The following is an 18,605-nucleotide window of genomic DNA, read 5'->3' as shown; positions in this document are numbered from 1 at the left end:
AGAAGCTCCCTTGTACATCACAAAATTATTTCACCTACTCCTTAGTTTACCAACACTTTACTAGCTACAGAGGCTTTAAGATGTATAAAAAAAACCCTTACAGTAGCAGTTGCTATGCTTTAAATAAAGTTTCTCAGAAACACTCAGCTTTCTGTTGAGTCTTGAGAAGAGTTCCTCTTCTTCCCTCTTACAAAATCCTTAGCCTGTGCCTCCAGGACTCACTGGAATACTGAGAATTTTCCAAATAAAGAGACAGAAATAAAAACAGCAACATCTTCCAAAGAAGATGATATTTTACAGCAGCCTGCAGCTCTATTTCAGTTTCCACCGCCAAGTGTGCAACAGCTGGGACAACATTGCCTACACTTTCCATTGAAATTCACTCCATTGTCTGCAGTACAGCAAAGTAAGAAAACAAGATCGCTGTGCTTTTATCATCAGACTTTAACAGGAGCCAAAAGTGAAGTGGCCCGTTACAGTAGATTTATCTATTGCTGTGGCAGTACCTCTCATCTAAAATGATAGTTTTATGGTGTACCCACTGATTTCCTCAGACAACTGGATGCCACGTCTCCTGAGTGGTATCTGTGTTCAGACCCCTGCACAGCACAAGCCTTGCTCTGATACAGAAAATCACAGCTTAGCTTTCAGCACAACAAATCTTAGGAAATCAAGCAGAGACACTGACAATAAATGCTTGCTTGATTACAGTGATCCATGGAGCAATACACATTTACCTACATGGGGTATAGAATTGACATCTGAAAAAGAAATTGCTCTCTTAATTTTATAAATGTCTAACACTTACTGCTGCACAGTCTGTGAGGTGTGAACTAGAAGTTATTTTACCAGAATAAGCAATTATTTCTTTCACAACTAAAACAGATGGGAAAATGTTTTTTTGCTGTTTCCCATTTCATCTGAACTTTATTTTTGAAAATATATAAACAAACGACATTTTCTGCTTAGTACAGCTCTATGCTCTAGGTGTCTAATACATGAAAAATGAAGTTTCAACACAGGGCAAGTTCAATGCCATGATGAGAATTACTGCAAGTACTCTGATGTGTGGCCAAAAAATATTTTTTCTCTATTTCTTTCATCTTTTGTCAAGAGAGTGATGCTCATTTTTCCCCTCCAGGTGAACTGGAAAAGAAATCCTTTAATTTTTGCAGCTGTAAGCTACAGTGAAGACATCTCAAAGACTTTTCTGAAGGGCACATTGTATGAATTAACAGGCCCCACTGCTGAATGAATGCAGTGCAGAGCTACATAAATTACATTAGAAGCAAATGCTGAATGCATAGGAGTAGGGGGAGCAGGGCGAAGGAAAGTCTCAAGCTTTTAGTTTTTTCCCAAAACAGATATGGGCATGTGTGTGAATGTGACTGGGATTCAACAGTTTACCCCTGGCCTACTTGTAAGTCCAAATGCAAATTCTCTAGATTGATATGGCTCTATCATACGCAGTCATTTCCACGGATGCTTTCAAACTCGGGGGGAAAGGGCAGAAATTGCAAGAAAACTGTGAAGACCTCTGCTTAACAGTTAGGAAGCTTTAAACACTTTAATTCTGGCATTTTAAGTTGCTTTCTAGTGCACAGCATACCATCTGCTCTGTGGAGAAGAACCAAGAGGGTCCTGGTGGACAATAAGTTGTCCACGAGTCAGCAGTGTGTCTTGGGGGCCAACAGTGGCAATGATGTCCTGGAGTGCATTGGCAGCACTGGGTCCAATTCTGGGCTCCTCAGAACCAGAGAAACATGAAGCGCCTGGAGCGGGTCCAGCAGAGGCTGCAGAGATGAAGGGACTGGAGCATCTCCCTACCAAGGAAAGCCTGAGGGAGCTGGGACTCTTCAGGCTGGAGAAGAGACAGCTGACAGGGGATGTCTGCTGGCGTGCGCAGAGAGGTGTCAGAGGGTGGAGCRGGCTCTGCTCAGTGCTGTGAGCAGGACAAGAGGCAATGGGCAGAAACTGATGCATAGGAAGTGACAACTTAATATGAGGAAGAACTTCTTTACGGTGCAGAGAACTGAAACATACTGGCCAGAGAGGGTGTAGAGAATGTCCCTGGAGATATTCCAGCAACATACGGACACAATCCTGTGCCATGTGCTCTACAATGACCCTGCCCAAGCAGGGAGATTTGGAAGAGACAGCCCACGTGGTCCTTTCCAACGTTCTCCATTATGCAATTCAGTGATCATGCATATACCTGTGGAAAACCCTGGAAGCAATTACATTACATTTTAAGAGAATCACTTAAATAATGAAATATCTTTATGAAGAACCCTATTTTTGTGAGTTTTTACATGTACAGCATAGATTCCCCATAGTAATCAGCACTGCTGCAGTTATTGCATGTTTATCAAACATGTACAAAATTGGAACCTTAGTAAGAGGAAGATTTTGTGCAGTTGTTGTTAAGATACTGTGGCATTGCTGGAAGTACTCTACAGAGCAATACTGGTATCATAATTGTGCTCCACAAGAGCACATTAATGTAGGCTACCAGATAAAAGTGGGTCAGCATCCACTCACCAGCCAGCTTCGAATGAAAGGCCAAACTATACTGAAAAAAAAAATTGTGTGGAAGCCATTAGGTACTAGGATGTTTTTTTAATTTCATGTGAGTTCATCTCTTTTAAATCCTTGAATATAAATGCTGAGCTGCTCTTTCATCTGCATCTACAGTCACCCTTTGCTGAATGCAAATAACTAACACAGACCAAACCCTAATAACTGGAGAGGAAAACACCACTAGACACAGATTCCCATTGCTCTTGGTACGATTTATATATATTAGTGGTGCCAAAAAAAAGATCCACATAACGGACTGTGAAACAAGGTTTTAAACACCACGAATACGGTGGTGATCTCCATGATCTTGGAGCTCTCTTATCAAAATTATTATATGTTAAGGAGGGTGACACTTGAGTTTTCCAAAGGAAGATAATTTTGTGGCAATAGAACCGTATTCACAAACTTGCTCGCTTACAAAGCAGAATTTCATATTCTTCACCTCACATTCAAAGCTTTCTTTACCTCTCCTTTCAGCTCTGTCCTTGTCTCGTCCTTCACTTCCCTTCTGAGTCTTTGTTCTCCATTTGCGCTTCTTGTCTCCTGCTCACACTGCAGATTCCCGGGGACTGCTCAGATTGCTCTGTGCATGGAATAGCAGGTCCCCAAAACTTGTTTAAGTCAACAGAAAGAGTCCCAACAACTTAGGCAAGCTTTCAACTAATTCTGACCCAGACGTTTCTTTATCTTTGCATCAGTATGTGAAAAATCACTTTTTGTACTGAACACTCCAGGTACTGTTAAATAGAGTGTCCTGCAGGATCGGGAGACATCTGCTAAATAACCATTGCATCCACATAACATCAGCTTCCCAAGGCAGTGGTATGCTATTAATTTGGGCGCAGCACAGCGCTGTGAACAGCACCAACAAACAGACAACACTCATTTGCCATTTGCAGCTAGTCTCGCTTTACTCTGAAAAAATGTTTGGGTGCACCCATATTTAGATACAATTTATCCTCAACTAAGGACATTTCCCAATAAGCAATCTCCCACTAATTCCTATAGTCTAGACAGACTACTATGACATATTCTCTAGAGTAGGGGTTACATGGATTGAGACTCCCTTGACAGCCTTTCACAGGCTTTAATTGACTCGATTGTTCAGCAATTTTTCCTGATGTGCAACATAAACTTTCATTTTTTGCTCAATTTCATCCTATCACTTCCAATTATGCCTGACTGAACTGCTCAAAACAATTCTTCTCCTGTCTCCTGACAATGAGGATGCAGCACAAGCATTTCTTAATACCACATCTATACTTAGGAATTTATTGATAATTCTGACTATGGAGTTGACATTTTATACCCACTTCTTAAAGAGGTCAAAGATATTTTATCACCTACGGAAGAAAACACGAGCCTGTGAATGTGTGTAGACATTACAGGGCCTTCCCCCTTTCTTCCACAACTGACACGTGGTAGCTACTGTAAGAAAGCCTGCATGTAGCTAGGTTATCTTATGCAAAGACAAAGACTCAGTGACAATCTGGACTTGGAAAGTCTCTCTTCACTATGTTCCTACAGTAATGTTCAAAAAAATTGGGAGGACAAAGACAAAAAGTTTAAATATCTCTCAAAGAGAAAACAGTGATGGAAAAAGAAATGCTGTATTTCCCCATATTACTTACTGGATGATGTTGTAGCATAAACAATAACTTTTCCTCCAGTTCCTCAAATAACATTACAAACCCATAAAACAATGACTTGCTCCCATCCGGCTAGCATTTCAGCCCAAGACATCTGATCACAATAAACTACTGCATATATACTTCAAATGTAGTATTTTTACAAAGAACACGACATTATTATCAGTCTGTATACTAAATCAGACACAGAAGCCACAGGAGGAAAAGAATATCTGGAAAATTCTTTTACATATAAATTGGATCCAAACACCCAAGAAACAACGGACTCGTTTCACTACATGATCAATAGAGCCAGAATTATGGAGGCTGGCCTTTGACAGTAAAAGATGAACTACTGCAGCCTAAGTAGCCCACTACTGACTATAGGCTTGGTAGGTCATTCAGATCCTGTCTGCAAGAACAGTTATATTCCACAGACTGTCTTACCTTGACAGCCCTCTGAGCTGCCGGGATAGGAGGTAATGCCAGAAACAGACACATTAGCATGTGGACTCATTTACCTTCACCCCTTTGACCACAGAATGCGTTACAGTCCTTGGAAGGGGGTTCTCTGACCCATACCTCGCTGAGACAGCAATGGCACAGAGTCAATTCTTGCCCCGAGTGGTGCATTCTCTGGAGATAGCTATGCTATGTCTTTGCACTGCTCTGGTAAATTTACAAAATCCTCTTTGCTGCATGTCAAGACCATGTGTTGATACTACCCTAACTTTTTTTTCCCATTAATTTCTTCTATGTAACTTTTATCTAAAGTGAATAAATATATTGTCATATCTGTCCATAGCAGTTATGCAACAAGGAAAATGACACACAATCAATGAGCTTTATGCCCACATACACACAGACTGCCTCCAGTCATAATTGCATGTGTGTTTTCCCAGCGCGTTTTTGTTAAGAGGAGAGATATGTTAACAGAATGTTAGTTTTCCATTGTTACATGTAATTCCAAGTAACAACAACAAAATGAATTTAAGAGAAAACTCAAAGCAAAGCAAGCTATATGTATTTGGAGAAGGCCAATCTGTTAGGTATATTGTAGCTTCTCATCATTAATGAATCCCAAATTACATTCTATTTGAGGAATAAAACATTAAAACAGCCTAGGCGGGTTTTTTTTACTGTAGTCAGGAAATCAATACAGAACGCTTTAACCGGCAATTTCCAGACTGACAGTCAATCTCATAAGTGCTTTAATAAAGCTTTAAGCTAAGGCCACAGAATGAGCCATCTGATTTATATGCTGGCATCGATAATGAGGTGAAGGACATTGGCACAGTATCACAGTGAAGGTGTTAAGCTTAGCCCAATTACAGCTGCTTACTTGCAGTCAGGGGTACAGTGCCCTACCTGGCCAAGCTGTTCACAAGCTGTTTGATACTCAGCTCGCTGACAGAGGTCTTTCACACGCTGATATTTGGGTAGAAAGTTTTCTTCTTGGGCGTCTATCTTCTCATTCTCCCTTTTATGCAGCAGTTTACTGGAAAAGGAAAAAAAAAATTGAAATATTATTTATTTTGACATTAATTCCAAGGTACAAATCACTGAAAAGTCACTGAAAAGACTCAGAGGAGTAGTTATTTTCCAAGTCCATAGCACCTCTGGTAGTCAAAACACTTAATAGTCCAGTAGAAACTAGCATTTAGTCTGTTCAGTAACAGGCAAGTTATTCACGTCATGCTCTCAGGGAGCATACAAAAAGATGTAAGATCAAAACAGCATGTTACATGCCTGAGTGACAGGCAGTGACAAGAGTCAATATAAAGAGACCAGATCTCATTCGACAGAGCTGCACTTTGCAAACCCTTCACGCCCCCATTTATGTATTAAGGCAGAGATGCAGAGGGATTGGGCAGCAGATAAAGACACAGAGAGGAAGGATTTTTGATAATCCCATGATACAAGTAGAAGGGTGGGGGACAGCAGCTGAACACAAAATGGGATGCCTTTCCATCTCTCAGTCCAAGTAAACTGCCCGTCCCCCACCACAGCAGCACATTTATGCAGGTTGTGGGCAAAGGCCCTACATTCCCCTCCAATCACACAATCACTGCCATTAGGCAGACTGCAGCCGTGTCCCTGCTGGCACAGCTAAATGGCTTTAGAGTGAGGTAGAGTGCTGCTTTGGCTTTAGCTATTCAATTTCCTTCTATTTAGAAAGACTGGGCTTTGTGATTAACACTTTCCTTACCCTCTTTCCACTAAGAATGAGTCTCTCCACAACCTCATCTTTTTCTTTAAATGAAACCTAGGAGGAAATGATAGGAAGAAGTAATTCCCACAAAACCAGTGACCTTGCTACATCCCAGTTTTCTCTCCCACCTCTAATTCCAACAAGAAACATGCCATGTAACTCCCCAAGAGGACATCCAGCTCTATGAAGCAGGCATAGATGCCTCCACAGTGAAAACCATAGGACATGTTTTTCTTACTGGGACAAAAACCACAACAGGTTTACAAAGTACAATGTCTTGTAAATAAGCATATTTAAGGCACAAGGGATTTGTGAATTACTGAATTGTCCTTGTTCACAAAAGATCACAAATTAAATCAGGATTTCCTGACTATAATTTGGTCTCTTAACCTGCATGCTACCCACAAAATATCTAATTCTAAAGCAGCTCCTCCTTTCCGCCTTTCCCTCCACCTGACTACTTGTTAAGTAAATAGACCTCCTTCCTTTTTTCTGCCAATTTTCTCTTGCAAGCATTCTCAAGCAAGTCTCATTGTCTTGCTCCCAAGCAAGTCTTTTCCCAATGAAAGTACTGACGGGAAGTTTTAAATAGTAATTGCAGTTTTTAGTGCTAAAACGTCGTCATATTATAGTCTGTCACTCAACCAACACTTTCAATTCAATTATTCTATTTATTCAATATTAAATGCTTCACTACAAATGATGCCACAGGGACATTTAAAATCTGTAACTCACATAGCTAAAGATCTTCGTGTGTGCGTGTAGCCCTCTCACTTCTACACAGACTACATTTAGTATATACAGATGCCGCACACACTATACATCTAGAACGTGAACATGCCAGAATGAAAATTAATAACTGAAGTGAGTTGTATATGCCAAATAGTCTTCACACTTTACAGTGAATTATGTAGTCAGATGGTGATTTCATTATATTTTCCTTTAAGTTTTCTGCATGCTGCTGAACACCTCTTTAGTCTCATAAAAACACATGCAAGTTTCCACATTCCTTTCTTACCTATTTACTGGTCTCTCAGAATCCAGAAGCTTTAGAATGGATTTACCATCCATGTCAGATGGAATATCCAGTCCAGCAATATCTAGAATTGTAGGTGCAAGATCAATATTCAACACAATGTGAGGATTCCTGAAAAAGAAAACATATAGGAGAACGCAGTTTAAAGTCTATATAGCAATACCAAGCAAGTCCAGCTTCCACAGAGTCCAAGGAGCCGAAACAGCTTATTTTGTGACATCTGCAAATAAATGAGGACGCAATCTGATTCCTTTCCACAAGGGGATTTAATATACTAAAAATTATGACATAGCCTATTTTGAAATATAAATGATAGGTTAGTAATGACTTGCTACAATGATTGCTATTAAAATTTCTCTATTAAAAGGAGTCATGACAAATATTCTCTAGAAAAAAGCTAAAGTTCATACAAAACATGGATGACAATTTATTATCTGATGTATTCCCTCTCCAAGGTATTTTATTCTCCTCTTCCTATTTGCTGTACTGTGACAGGTTCTGCTCTGTTAAGACTCTGTCAGGCTGACCATTCTAATTTTAATAGAAACATATTTTCATCTTCAGAAGTCTTTGAAAAATAAAATTCAGTGGGAAGGTTTTAGAGCTTTTACAGGTAGCGGGGTGTAAAGATTCTTGAACTACAGTAGACACAATGTGGCTGGTTTCTAGCATGATACGTTGCAGAAGCACAAGCTCAGTCACTTGGGCCATGTTACCATTGACTCTCCAGGAAGGCCAAAAACTGCCATCACAGGGAAAGAGAGTATGTTTTCAGAAGGCTATTTCAGCTCATTTGAAATTCTGGGCTGCTGCAGACAAAACTCTTTCAGTGCTGAGGTTAGTATGTTTCATTACAACTAAGGAATCCCTCCCTTAGAAATGCTCCTTAGAAAAGTACTATGTTTTTTTTTTTCATTTGCACAATTGCTGAAAAGAAATTAGAAATACAGTGCAGTATCTACAAAACTTAACATTGTTCTGTCTGCAGATTATGTGGATGAGTGAATTTAACCAGCCTATGGAACAAGATGTTTTTTATAACTATATTCTATCATTTTACACACTAGATCATTGCTCTGCAGTAAGGTAAAAATCATGTGGAAGACTGTGTGATAATTATGCTGAAACATGCACACTGATATAACTATTAGGCAGCAAATTATGGCACTCTGTCCAAAATCATTACCTAAGTGCAAACATTTGCTATCTGAAATAATTGCTTAGAAAGTGTATTTACTTAATTTTTTAGTTGATACAAGTATGACTTAATTAAAAATCATACTCGGCATGCTTGTGTGCATCCGACAAACCATGTAGTCTCAAAGAATGAGGCAAGAAGAATCTTTTGTGGATGATAATAAATTGAAACATTTGACTCCAATGTTCAGCAACAATTGCGGCATTATGCAATGTATCTTTAACTTTAAAATGGCATAGTTATGTGTGTAATTTGCACACCTCAAAAGGAAGCAAGTAAGTATTTTTTTAGATTGGACATAATTCAAAGTGATTTTTCAGCTACATCCACAAAAGTGCAGTGGTTTGTGCTGCACACCCATGTAAGCAAAAAGGCAATGGCCTTGAGTTTTCACACCAGCCTGTGCTATCAGCTCTGCTTTCTGAGTAGACATATTTTTCTGCCAGAGATAAGCAGGAGTTGAGTCAGGATGGGCAGAACTTTATGCCTCCATTTGGCTGCCAGGTCAATACAACTGGAGATGCGAACACAAAGAAATTTTCAGGTCACAACACATACACGGTAACAAGGAACTTACAAGGACCCAGCCTCCACATTCGGTCCTCGGACATAGAAAGGAACTCTGATATCAAACTCATATGGCATGGACTTCCCTTTCACCAGCCCAAACTGCCCAATATGATAACCATGGTCTGCTGTGTATATTATATATGTATTTTCCAGTTCTCCTGTTTCTGCCAAGACATTGTAAATCTGAAAAAAAGCAAAACAAATTATGAAATTTATTCCACTGAGTAGCTCTACATGTGGAATACTGGATATCACTTTCTGCCTATGTGTAACAAATAAATAACAGCTCAGGATGGCACTGAGTAATCACAAAGAGCCACTCTGTATAATACATAATCACATCTTAATTTTACTGACTGAATATTGTGGCTATTACAAGCAAACTTCTGTTTTAAGGTAAAACGTATTAGCATGCCATTTCAAAAATGTTTGGATAGAGTATTTTGCATGAGAGGTGTCAAGATAGCATGAAATACACATAGTAACAGAGAAAAAAGTTGCAAGGTCTCATTTTGAAATTTTCTCTCTACTTTTATGTTTTTTCTTGCAACAAGCAATTTTAATAAAATGGCAGCATTTTGAATTGCACACATATTTAGGCAACACTCAACAACCTTGCCTTCGGAAAAATGAGTCCTTACTAGGCAGAATATTTGCAAAATACCTTCCAGATAAATATTGCTCAGTCACACTCTCTCGCTATGGAGAACTACGAGGAGATGTAACTGTGGATGCCTCTATAGATTTATATGATAACCTACATGAAATGCACCAACTTGAGCATCAAGGATCAATTTTTATGTGACATTTTTCGCTTGTGAAAGCGAGGAAGATGGTGGGATACTACTGAAGTGATGCCTCACACAGGTGCAAAATCCATCAGCATAGAAGAAAACAAACTATTGTGGTGTTGATATGGGAGTTTATTTTTGGGTCTTCTTCAGGTTGTTTTATTCATTGGTGTGGCTTTTTTTTTTGTTTGTTTTTGCTTTGTTATGGGTTGTTTTGGTTTGTGTTTGTTGGTTTTTTTTGGGTTTTCTGGTTTCTAGGGGTTTTTTTGTGTGCAGAAGGTTTTTTCCTGTTTTTTTTTTCTATTTAATTTTGAAAGACTAGTAACACATATAATTCAGTAGAAAAAGATCAGGTTAACCTGGTAATTAAAACTAAAAAACAACTGATTATGCCTGCAGTGAATCACCCAGAGTGAAACCATTTTACTAAACAGAAAATCCAAATAGTGTAGTAAAGTCACCCATTTCCATTAATGCTGGTATCTGATCCATCTATACAGGTTCATTAAAATGAAGCAGAGATCATACTTGCTTGAATCACTAATTATAAGACATTAGTGATGTCACTAATTGTAAGACATAGTGATGGCTTATACAATGCCATCCAGATAATCTCATTTTTGCCTGAGAGGACTCCTCTAATTTTATGTTCCACCTTTTTTGAATAAGAATGCCAAGATATAAGCACTAAATTGTAACACCTTAAAACCTGCACAACCATTCTTTTTCAGTATAGCTTTCAGTGAATCCAGACATTTCTGCTGAAGACACATACTTTGCATTAAAAAAATCTCATTGTTACATGATGCAGACCATTTTAATAGTAACAATCTATGTATTTATTTACTTCCAATATTTAACATCCTGGGCTGGGTTTACCCTGGGATCATTCCAGTTGGGACTCCTGCATCATCACTTTTTGCTGCTGTTGTTTTCTTCTCTCAGAAACTCAGTATTACAGGATCAAAACAGGCGTACATTTAGGTAGTTGTTTCCAACAGGTTGTAGGATGACTTGTCTTTATGAGAGGACACATTTTTAGATTTACCATGTATAGTTTTTCAGGCAATCCCTTCCTGTTCCACTTTATCAGGAGTGATTCTGTGGCAACAAATCAGTTTGTTCACACCTGTCTTTAGGAGATAAGGAACTTTACACATTGAATAAAGAGACAAAATGATCAGAGATGAAAGGACTACACATTATTAAAAAACGGATGCAGTCCTCCTCCTTCTTTCTCCCTCATCTTCATATATAGGACAATGTGGAGCTTAACTCAAGAAACAAACTCCGGTCTAGACAAAAATAAAAAGAAAAGAGCGATTATTAATCTTACCATCTCCATAGAGTCATCCACAGACATAAGCGTTTGAAGGCGCTTTCTCTGTAGCATGTTAGTGAACTCCATGTGAATAGGTTTCATGGGACCGGTATACCTCATTATCCAGTGCTTGTCTGGGTTTGGTGCATAGTTATAACTGGGAGTGCTAACGAACAGAAAGAAAACCACAATGTTTTAGCCAAGTAGATGAAAGTCATAATAATGAATATTACTTTCTACTTGATCAACACTATAGCAAGTACTATCTGAGGTGCACAAGAAAATATTACCATTACTTTCAAAATGTCTTTTACTTCCATGTTATGAAACACAGGAAAATGAAAACAACCCAGGGGGAATAAAATCTATGGAAACACTAAATATACCTTGCTTTTCCAGCAAGTTCAGACCAACAAGAATACATTTCAGTGCCATGAGGCTCCACCAGTATGATCAGGATGAAGCATGTATTACATAGCTCCTACTCATGTCATTGCTTTGCTTTCAGTCTGCCCACATTAGCACCAAATATCATATCTTGTGCAACTTGTTTAAAAATAACCACAGAACTTGCTGTAAAGGTTCCACTATGTTCTCTAACAGCTTTTTGGAATTCAGAATTTCTGGCTAGTTGAATATTTTTGCACTTATGCACCAGGGGACCACATGCACTCTGCCTATTGGTATCCAATAGCACGTGAGCAGCAGAAGTGGCTACACAGCTGGATTTTAAAGACCGGTAAAGAAAAGTAGGATGAGGGGAAATAGGGCTGTATTTTGAAGACTCATTCCAGCCACCAATTCCTTCACTTGAAGTCCCTGCAAAAACCCAAGGACTGGCTTCAACATCCCCCTGTAACCTTGCTGCTCCTCCAAGTTGTCATGGTCCTGGGACATCATTAAAGTGTTGAGGAAACATACTGTCTGCAGTATTTTGGGAGCCCCAGCAATCACTTTTCTATGCGTAATTGCATTACTTTAGCTTAGCGGAACCTAAAAAAAAATAATTATTTTATCACCACGATGTCAACTCTCTCCATCACCAACTAAAAGCTGTATCATATTTGAAAGAAATACTACTTTATATTTATTCCTCACTACTTGAGGTCAAAGAGCACTTTTTACAATCTCTTTACATCATGGCTCAAACACATTGTGCGGAGAGTGTAAAACATTAAAAACTGCTTTTCCTATGTAATTTGGTTAAGGTTCTTTTTTTCATTCAAAGCAATAAACTCAGTTTATGCAAATGCGCAAGCCAAGAGAGTGACTAAGTAACACAAGAAAAACCAGCAAATAATCATTTACTTTCCTCTTAGCAACACAGAATTCTCTGAACAATTCTTATTTGGGAAATTTCTACTCATGGTTTTGTGTAGGCAACAGAGCAGTAGGGCAAGTTACTAAACTAAAAAATAATACAAGTTGAAACTCCTCATCAAAATAGTGCATATCTAATGTATCTTTGAATATGACATAGTCTTAAGAGATTTAATATAAATATCAAAGTAATAATCTCACAGTGAAATGTTTCATGCTGAAAGCCTCTGTTAGATGCTATCTGAAAAATGTGCGTATGGGGCAAGTGAAGGCTTCTTCATACAGGGAGGAACGGGCTGCTGTTTATTCTCCCTGTACTGTTAATACCATCTTTAATTTCAGAATGTTATTGTGGCTGAAATAATGACTTTGCTTCTTTGAAAATGCTGACAGTTATGGCAACTGTTGCTATGTGATACCCAGAATGAATCAAAAATGCTTTGTAAACTCCTTTTCAGCTTACTTCATGATTTCCTGATTGGAAACCTCCCACTACTTAATCCAACCAAAGCCCACAATTTTCTTTGATTACTACAAATGCAACCCTTTTATCCTTAACAGATTTGTCTGTCTTTTGTGAAAAATACAAAAATATAACTTTCCTAGAAGTTAGCTAAGACAGCTTCTTCAAATGCACCCAGAAAGGACACCCCAGATAGATGGCATTTGACCTTGAAAAAGATGAATGGTAAAATGTAGCCTGTATTGAAGTAACATTTCTGATCACTGTTAAACTGCCCAGCTGCCACATTCTCTGCAGCTCACGATGTAGGCAGCAATAAAGCAATATCAGCCATGTAGCTGAGGAATTTGCTCTGTGAATAATTTTCTAACAAGACAAGACTGTAGATTGCACAAGGAGAGGAGCTCTACAAAACGAGATGTAGAGAGACTGCAGTATAGGGCAGTATAGAGCAGAAAAGTCGTATCAGCCAGAATATGGAACAGAATCAAGAGAGCGGCAGCATAAATTTGCCACAGAAGTACATACCAGAGCTCCAAAGCAAAGCAGCAACCTGACTAAAATCCATACCATTGCCTTCAAGCAATTACTAGCAATGCTACTCGATGCAATGTGTACATCAATTAATGTCAAGCACTACTGTGCTGCTTTCACTTGGCTTTTCCACAGAATCCAGACTTGCAGACTTTGCCAGCGCTGCCACAAGGAAAGGTGGAGTCACAACACACGGTGAACTGCCTTCTGATTTGAGGGACCAGGCAAACACTTCGTTCAGGATACAACAAATTGCCCTAAAGCAGTAAGCAAGTGTTCTACCTGCATTTTGATCCTTAACAATATCCTCGTGACAATGAAACAGTAAGAACTGCCTGCAACCTTTTATCACTGAGATTCCCTGGAATTTGGGAACAATGAAAAAATGGAAAGCAGAGAACCAAACTGGAACATTCCTTCACCGTATGTACACGGTCTGCATTTTTACATTTACTCGCAAATCTAGGTAACTGAAAACTCTTGCAAATTATTATTATCATGCAGTGCTGGAAAAATTGCTTAGAAGACAACTGCCAATTTCTTTATGTGAGATGTACATAAAAATCTATTTTATATTCATATCCAAAAGAAAAACAAAGTTCCTTTATCTACCAAGACAATTTTTTGTTCACAAACAAAACTTCTTTTCCTAAAGTGACACTTGCTGTGTAATTGTAATCATTTTAAGTAAAGTCACCAAAATTTTTTAAAGCTGTGTAATTACTTTATAATTAAGAAGATGAATCTAATTTGTGTGAACAATAAAATTTAAACTACTAGGAAAAAAAAATATATAGTCTATATTTTTCATTGCTGGCCTTCCTTCAATCCTTCTACTCTTTTTCATTCATCTAGGAAGTAAATTGCTACAGAACGCTGCATGCTAATCATCTCTGAGAGCCAAAGAAACCTAATACAACTAAGGTCAATATTGGATATAAGCCATGAGAAGTTGCTCATTGGGCATTTATGTAATTTTTATTTCAAAGAAAATATAAGAGCATAAGATGGCAAACAAAACCGAACACTTTATAGCTGTAGATCTGTGCCGCAGATTCTCTTGGGCACAGAGAAAAGTAATGAAATGTACAATTCTAAGTTACACAGTAACAAGACATTAGAACGAAAGGAGGCTTTTCTCTCACAATCTATTTTAAATAAAGCAAAAAAGCTCAAATGGATTCCACTGAACTCTGAACTAGGCCTGAGGAGCTTTGGCCACCCAGGGACAATTATTTCTGCCAGTTCCCAGCTCCTTCAAAAACCCAACGTAAAACAGAATCCCCCTTAATAAGGGGGGAGGCGGCAGCACATAGGAAGAAAGATACAGATGTTGAACATCATTGAAAGCGTGAAGCCAGTAATTAGAAAACTACAAGAATGTTTTCAGTTGCATCAAGAGATTATTTGGGGGAAACATTCATTTTACCTGCATGTGAGGAGACAACGGTAATATAGCAGTAAGAGCTGTACATGCAAAATGCCTCTGTGCAATAAACAAGAAACATCTCAACACGGAGCTTATGAACACATTACTTCAGGAAGCAGGTGATACTGCTTTTGGGATCTATTCAATACATTGTATTGTGTCATGTACAGACATACCAGCTGATCCAGAAATGATTTAATTTGGCTGTAGGCCTATATTTCTTTTCTTTCCATAGATGAAACAGGAGTAATAAATAATTGCATACTACATGATTTCTGCTAATTTCATAAAATAATATATAAATATTATTTCATAAATATTAGTTCATAAATAAGGACAGGGAGATAAGAGTTTTTTCCCCTCGAGAGACTATAGCCCAAGAACCAGATTTCAATCTCCCTGCTCAGAATAAAGAGTGCTTTATTTCCCAAATAGGCTGTAACAGTGTCCAGTGAATTCAACATGAATCTTCCCATTTAACTCAAAGGACTACAGTTCCGAGTTCTAGATGCAGTAGCCATTCTCAAGACACTTGTACTATTCTGAAGAGGTACACCAAAACCAAAAAGAACTCAAAACTCTTCTTATATATTTGTGAGAAAGTTATGCCAAGAGTACTACACGGAAATCATTGTTCTCCTAGAGGTACCCAGAATTTCCATACTCCAGAACCTGAAAATCAATCAAAGGTTTTGTTGTTTCCTTACATGTGTTGTGAGGCATTAGGAAAGAGTTGTGAGTACTGAGGGGCTGAATCTTCAGGGCCATGAGGAGCAGCATGGCTTATAACCATCAGTACGGGCCTGTGAGGATACATCTTCTTTGATATTCTAAAGAAGGTAATACTGTCATTGGTAATCAGATCAGTCAGATAATCCTGCAAGTAGAAGCAAAAGTGTAATGAGACATTGAAAAGGAATTTCAAACTGGGGTGTAACAGGAAAGAGAGGTCTGAGGTATCATAAGAAATAGGAAAAAAATAAGCTACTTCTGTTAGAATGGTAGGAGGAAGGAGTAAGCAAGATGTTAAAAACTCAAAAAACTAAAACCAAATATTTCTTTTTTCACTGCCCAGAAATACAAAAACCAATAGCCTCTAGCTTTCTCTTAGAAATGAACAACACTAAAGAAGATCAGATAGTACCCTCTCTTCCTAAAGTGGCTAATTACTATGGAGAACACAATACTAAATACAATCACTAGTTATGATTAAAAAAATTACCAATGTATCTTCAAGATGCATCGTCCAACCTTACACCATAAAAACACTTTGAAAATCCAAATGGTTCAGTGGTTTCTTTTTAACCTTCCTCTGAACCAGAAGTCACTAACACGAGAAGATGGTGGGCTAATTGGACCAAAGACTTCATTCCATGTTACAGTGACAATCTGATAGAGATATAGCTCTATCACACATTATTGAGAATTTAGAAAGTCCAGCTCCTCTAGAGGAAGTTCTCTCTATATTTTCTAAAAAGTATCATTATCATTCTTACGATACACGCAACAGTATAGAAGTTGAAGACAGGATTTTTTAATGACAAGCCACGCTCTCCCTTCAGAGCTTCACAGGAAACACTACCAATATAAATACCTTGCAAACATGAGTAGGATATGAAACTACACCTTAAAAAAAACCCCAAATAACTGTTGTGCCACAGCAGAGTGCAAAATCAGATATAACATCTACCTCTGGTCAAGCCAACAAGGGTGTGGTACAGTCTTGATTGCATCTCCTTTAGGACTACAGCTTTCTGTCCATGGTTAAGATACTTGCTCCTCTTCACCCCTCAATGTCCTTGGTCTGAGAAGTTAGCTTGTCATTCAAACGAAGCCTGTTCCATGCAGTATATTTACCTCCGCCAAGTTATTTCTTGCCTATCCCAGAACAAAGCTGGCGAAGTCCCCATTTATAATTTTACACATTGGTCCCAACATAAGGTGTGTCTGTTACAAAATCACCATGAATGTGACTGTGACTACCTATGGATGGTATTTTCACTCATGAAAGGAGGGTTTAAACAGGCACTCAATAAAGTACGSAGGGGAAGAGAGAATGTACCAAAGCAAAACTGACTTCTGAATATGCCTTCAATGCCTGAAACAATATTCTTAGTTGACAGAGAATACTGAAGTATTCCCTTTCAAAAATGCACTGCTGTTTATCTTCATTGTGCTGCTTCTTTAAGCTGGTAGGCGTCTACCTTATCTTTGATTTAGCCATTAGAAGAGCATAGTTTTCCAACTCCATTTTAAAGATACAGGTTTTCACACTGTTAAAGTGAAAATCTCTGCAAACCCAGCATTTACCATGCCAAACGACCAAACAGAAACATAGTATACTGAACCGATTCCTTGACTTTTTTTAAAGGTCCATATAGTCACAATTGTAGCTGTACAATATTAAAATTCATCTAAAAATGTTGACAGAAACTGAAACAGAAAAATCAAAGTAGAATATATACTGTAAGAAAATCTGGAAGAATTTAATTTTCAGAGGAGCTTAGCAGTTACTTTGGAGGACAGAATAATCAGTGATTTTTTTTTCTCATTTTCCACTGGCACATAATAAACATTAACTATGTTAAGTAGGAATAAAAACCAACCTGATTATATTGCCCACTGCTGGAAAAGAATGCTTCCAGCAACAAAAATGGCAGGAAAGAAAGAGAAAGGGTTGGCAGTTTTCCATTTCAGCTTCTGTTTGCTCATTTGAACTCCACTGTTAACATCAACCATTGCCGTTGCTCTGCCCACTATCACCTGTTTATTACTGTAGCTATTTACTATGCAGGAACATGAAGATTATAAAAACATCCATACTTTCATCAATCTTTTTTTTATTTACTTATTATCAAACCCGATAAGAAAAAGTAAAACAAATTTAAACCTAAACATTTTCAAGTCTTGCATACACAAAACAGAGCTGAAAATATAGAACATATAGATAGCTCCCTGTTGGCTCCTTGGTACAATGGAGATGGAGAACAGTGCCTATGAAATCACTTGACTGACACTATTCCACATAAGATATAGTTCCATCATAACAATTTAGTACATAGCTGTAAAGATTAGCTCTGTCTTTCTTCATAGATCAGGAGGAAAACACAAGACAAATAATTCTACTACTAATACACTACTTTGCCCCTTCCCCTTAGTAGCTGGTGATGGAAAAGGTAAAGCTTGAACACTTTGAAGTTTTCTCTCTCAGCACAAAATACATCCAATTATAAAAGGCAAATAGGACAAAGGAAAGCGGAAATCACAGACATCAACCTTTTAAAGTAGAAACTGGCTTTCAACACTATGCTAATGAAACATAAATATGAAGGCAGGATTTGTGCTCAACAAGAGAAAATGACCCCAAACCTATTAAACATACATTACAAATCACTTCAGGGTAAGTCAACTTCCTTAGTTATACACTAAAACTAGAGCAGTTTAAGGACAGATTTATTTATCATCATCCTTCAGAGTCACTTCTGCCCATTTCAGGACCTCACTAAAGCTGGTTCCTTCAGAA

General features: G+C 38.1%; 1 protein-coding gene across 10 annotated transcripts in view; it reads right to left on the bottom strand.

The window, feature by feature from the left end:
• The window catches only part of SULF2 (sulfatase 2), a 67,933-nt gene that overhangs the window by 14,068 nt on the left and 35,260 nt on the right, over positions 1-18,605 (bottom strand). For all 10 annotated transcript variants that reach the window (XR_008966553.1, XR_008966554.1, XM_057385355.1 and 7 more), the window contains 6 exons: positions 15,790-15,959; positions 11,352-11,502; positions 9,232-9,407; positions 7,439-7,567; positions 6,418-6,474; positions 5,577-5,706 (listed from right to left, as the gene is read on the bottom strand). Coding sequence is in view for 8 of the 10 variants with exons in the window: in XM_057385355.1 (XP_057241338.1) it covers positions 5,577-5,706; positions 6,418-6,474; positions 7,439-7,567; positions 9,232-9,407; positions 11,352-11,502; positions 15,790-15,959 (813 nt within the window). In the remaining 2 variants the exon portion in view is untranslated. The remainder of the gene's footprint in view (positions 1-5,576; positions 5,707-6,417; positions 6,475-7,438; positions 7,568-9,231; positions 9,408-11,351; positions 11,503-15,789; positions 15,960-18,605) is intronic.

The sequence above is a fragment of the Malurus melanocephalus genome, unplaced genomic scaffold (assembly GCF_030028575.1).
Source record: "Malurus melanocephalus ecotype Western Australia unplaced genomic scaffold, MMel_1.1 scaffold_815, whole genome shotgun sequence".
Taxonomy (NCBI): Eukaryota; Metazoa; Chordata; class Aves; order Passeriformes; family Maluridae; genus Malurus; species Malurus melanocephalus.
Note: the sequence above shows the minus strand (reverse complement) of the source record. Positions and strands in the feature narration are given on the sequence as shown.